Here is a 4,554-nt window from a genome sequence, read left to right as displayed (position 1 = left end):
AACTACCTTATATTTGTTATGTGAACTGTATTTATGTTTCTTTATAAATATTAATATTAATGTTCTTTTTCTATAATTACTTTTGTGGATACTTTGTTCAATGAAAGCAATTGATCAGAAAGAAACTGTGATACATAAGCAAACAACAGAAATAAAATTTAATGATAATTCTAAAACAACATTGTTTTTACAAAAGAAATGTTTGATGTGAAGCAATGGACATAATCAAAAGCTTGCATACATGAAACAAAGAACAACACAACGACTAAAGTAAAGTGAAACTAAAACATAGCCCTGAATTATTTCTAGTTGCTGCATTGGATTACAACCTTATTCTTCTTCTTCTTTGCTTCTTTGTCTCTTTTTGCCCTGTCCAGTCCCATGATGACATCGTAGATGATTCTCCATGACTCATATGTTGCGAATGCATCTATTGCTGCATACTTGATAAGCTTTTCTAGCAGTGGGCAAAATCCCCACAGAGTATGGTCCTCCTTGCGGTTAATTTTTTTCTTCATGTCATGGTAGTGAATGTATATCATCCTGCCGGCAACATCAGCCAAAGAGTCAAACTTTCTTTTATTGTATGGGTCTCTCCATTCCACCTGAATATCAATGTAGTTGTCGGAGTTGATCTCCAAACCAGATAGCTTCAGCTTGCTTTTGTCTCCTTCAATGGCGAATCCGACGAAGGTGTACTCACCATTCATGAGGAATTTTTCTAGTTCCATTGGCCTGCAAGATGTTTGTATAGAGTGAATATAGTTTATTTTCTTAGAAGTACCAATGTTTTTTATTTTTTCTAAAACTGAACTGCAATATGAATATCTGAATCTGTTGCGTTGAGTAGTTGCTAATACTTTGTTCATCATAACTAGTAAATCTGATAATATATTGCATAAACAATGCATGTGCTGTGCATGATTATATTCTTGAACTGAATTCCATACATGTTTTGTATAGTAATGTTGCACTTTTCTATTTGTTCAGTCAAATATTTGTATTGGTAAAACAAAATAAAACTGTGTGTATTGCTAGATCATATAATTCAAGAATCGAGCACATGAGTGACATACATGGAGCCAGATGAAAACTGTCAATGAATTCATATGCCATGGTTTTCAAAAATGAAAACCAAAGTTTAAATAGTGGCGATTGCAGTGAAGAAAATTTAAAATAAATATTGACAATCAATAGTACAGATTGATAGTTATATTCTGACATGTCTTTAGCTGCAGAGATGTGGTAGACAAGGCATTCTTTTTCTACACATAGCTGGAGCACTGCTTCCCGCCGTGGCTTCACGTAGTGCGTGTACTCGACATCAACGCCGACTAGTTTGATGGGCATTCCGCCGAGCTTCCTCCTGAGCGTGGACAGCATCTTGTCCACGTCTTCACCATTGCTTATGCAAACGACGTGGAGCTTGTGGTTGCCGTGTAGATCGACGTCGTGGAGCTCCCTGGTGTACCTACGGTGCTGCTTGTAAAGAGGTGCATCCGCCATGACTATCCTCTGCTCTCTCGTGTTTGTTCTGGAGAGAAGAGGTTGGTGAAAGGAATTGTGGAGAAGAAGATGCAATGGGGTTTTTTGGGGCACGAAGCAGTTGTGTTTTCTCCTCTGCTCTCCTTGACCGGACGTGGGAGAGGTGGAGTGGGGTGGTAGCATGGTGGGGCTCTGTTTTAAGTTACGTGGCAACTACAAAGAGGTTCTGCTATGAGGAGGCTCTGTTAGTGCGTTGGAAATCCGAAACGTCATGTCCTCTTTTTTCGTGACTTGTTTAGGTATGCACGCAACTGTCAAAAAATGTGATGATTGTGTTTTCGGTGAATTTTCCTATTAAGTGCACTTCTTTTATATCAAAACATAACTGCGTATGTCCACATAGTGTACTGCATGGAAATGAAATTTATTCTTCATGCAATGAATTATATCGGATTAGGATTGATACAGATGTACGCACATTTAGTTTTTTATGGAGTTCTTTCATGCAGTTCTTTATTTTATAACAGACTGCTTTGCTTAACTAAAAGAGCTGCATTCTTCATTTTAGCCATACTGCAATACAGTAGAAGGAGAACTGTATGTCAGGAAAAATACTTCGTGGAGAACTGCATTGTTTGTCGTCGCGAACTGCATTTGTACTTTTACTTCTGGCTTTCTACGTTTTATTTATTAATAACGAACAATAGTTTCTGGCTGTGCCCACGCAAATTTTTCTTTTGTTGTTGTTATTCATTTAAAAAATGTTTTCTAATTTTTCTTTGATGTTTTCTTTTTTGAAGTTATTGTTTTTTCTTAGTGGGCCTTGTTGGCCTGTGTTCATGGAGTGAAGCGCATTGGGCCCAAGACGGCCTGTGAGCACGGCTGGTTCCCGGTGCGCTGTGTGCAGCCTAATGTTTAGTCCCACCTCGCCCGCGGAAGGCACGCCCGACCTGTTTATAAGCGCTGACGAGGCAGCTGTATCAAACTCCTCTGGTTACTTATTTGAGCGCTTATACACGACGCTCGCTGCTCTATGCTCTTTGACCCGTGGGCCCATGTGCGCCCGACCCTACGCATCATGGCTCAGAATGACTCACCTGCTATTGGCGCAAACCTACAACGAGACTGGCTGGGGCTGGCTGCACCTGGGTGGGCAATTTTTTCTATTTTGGTTTTTTTCAATGTAAGGGCGCGCACTGCTTAGCAAACCATCCTTGCACTGCATTTATCAGTGTTCTGTACTGCATGTGCAAGCATTCCGTACTACATGTACATTTCTCATTTTTTGTTTTCATGTTTTTGCTCCTTTGTAATCTTTTTTTCCAGTGTAGAGGAGTGCACTGCTTAGTAAACATACTTGTACTTCATTGATTATGTTCCTGTACTGCACGTTCATATATTTCCGCACTACATTTTTTTCAATGTAGAGGTGTGCACTGCTTTGTAAACCATGTGTGCACTGCACTGATCAGCGTTCTATACTACATGTGCACTCAGTCCGTATTACATGCACAGTTCTCATTTTTTGTTTTCGTGTTTTTGCTCTTACGTAATTTTTTTCCAATGTAGGGGAGTGCACTGCTTTGTAAATTATTCTTGTACTGCATTGATTTCGTTTGTGTGTTGCACGTTCATATTTTTCGGCACTACAAATGCAGATTGCATTTTTCTTTTTGTGTTTTTTCTCTTATCTATTTGTTTTTCCAAATTTAGGGGCGTGCACTGCTTTGTTGGGTATGTGTAAACTTCATTTTGACAAAGTCTGTACTGCATTGGTACACAACTTGCACTGCATGCATCCTATTTGCACACTGCTCGAATCTAATGATACATGAGCAAACAACAGAAAAAAATTTATCACAGGCATTCTGTATGACAAGTTCATCATGAGAAAACTAATTTCAACAGAAAGCAATTTAATACAATCAAAGTTCACATCATTACAAGCGATTCTGCACTAAGTTCAGCAAAGGCAAATGATCACAAGAAAACTAACGATACATAAGCAAACAACATAAAGCAAATTTGATGATAATTATAAATGACAGTGGCATTGGTGGCTCTTTGGTCGGCACCATCTTCTTCTTCACCAGTCAGCGTCTCCCCATCCCCAGCTGCTCCTGGCGCGCTTCTTGGGGGGCTCCTCCTTCTCCAGCTTTGCACGGCGAAGCCCGTCCTGGGTGAGGGTGATGCGGTTCCTTATCTTGTACGCTGCGTAGGTGTCCTTTGCCGCGTACTCGATGTGCCTCATGGACAGAGGCAGGGTGGCCCAACGCTTGTGCTCGTCGTCGGTGATCTTCTTCTTCATGTTGTTGTAGTAGTCATCGATGAGCATGCCGGAGACGTCTCCAAGGGAGTCCAACTCCTTGGTTGCCTCGGGCACCCTCCACTCCTTCTGGATGTCGACGAAGTTGGCGACCTCCAGATTGGCATGCTCTAGCCTTTTTTTGTTGTCATCGATGGAGATGCCTGCAAAGGTGTACCTAGGGTCGGCGAGGAAGTTGTCGAAGACGGTGCACCTTTCAGCGGCGCTCAGTTGGAAGAGCAGCATCGGGTGTTTCTTGCCGATGGAGAGTTGGCAGAGGGCGGGTTTCTGCGTCGCTTCAGACTCGTTGTTGTACTCGAGATCAATGCCGACGATATTGTGGCGCTGGAGGCTGGGGTGGCGCTCGTACTGCGCGAGGGTGAGGGTGATCGCCACCTGCTTCTTGTCGTTGGTGTGGATGACGTGCAACTTGGTGTTGCCGTGGGCCTCCACGTCCTTGTAATCGTCGGCGAACGCCATCGCCGGTAGTGGGGCTTGGTGTTTTTGCGTGGAGATGGATGTGATGGAGCGATTTGGTGGCAGCGCGATGAGTACTTGTGTTGTTTGTGGATGAGATGGCCTATGGCAGGGGTCTGAATTTAAGGGGAGGCGCGGTGTGGGATGGCCACAGCGGATGAACTGCACGATCTTGGCGACGATGCGGTTTGTGCTGATCGTGGGTTGGTGTTGCGTCTGTGATCGTGGGCTTGTGGCGATGGAACCACTCCGATTGGGTGGTTGTATGCGAACGTGGTGTTTTTTTA

General features: G+C 42.9%; 2 protein-coding genes across 2 annotated transcripts; both read right to left on the bottom strand.

Moving 5' to 3' along the window:
- Positions 1 to 305: 305 nt before the first annotated feature.
- On the bottom strand, positions 306 to 1,506 carry LOC147960517 (3'-5' exonuclease-like). Its single transcript, XM_087533393.1, has 2 exons — positions 1,223 to 1,506; positions 306 to 735 (listed from the first exon to the last, which is right to left on the bottom strand). The coding sequence occupies exons 1-2, from the start codon at positions 1,504 to 1,506 to the stop codon at positions 306 to 308; spliced, it is 714 nt and encodes a 237-aa protein (XP_087389519.1).
- Positions 1,507 to 3,571: 2,065 nt separating this feature from the next.
- Positions 3,572 to 4,270, bottom strand: LOC147960516 (uncharacterized). The gene has a single exon (XM_087533392.1). It carries the CDS (start codon positions 4,268 to 4,270, stop codon positions 3,572 to 3,574), a length of 699 nt encoding a protein of 232 aa, XP_087389518.1.
- Between the last annotated feature and the right edge of the window lie 284 nt (positions 4,271 to 4,554).

This window comes from Triticum urartu, chromosome 7A (genome assembly GCF_056163025.1).
Source record: "Triticum urartu cultivar PI428250 chromosome 7A, HENAU_Tu73, whole genome shotgun sequence".
Classification (NCBI taxonomy): domain Eukaryota; kingdom Viridiplantae; phylum Streptophyta; class Magnoliopsida; order Poales; family Poaceae; genus Triticum; species Triticum urartu.
This window is presented reverse-complemented; position numbering and strand designations above follow the sequence as displayed.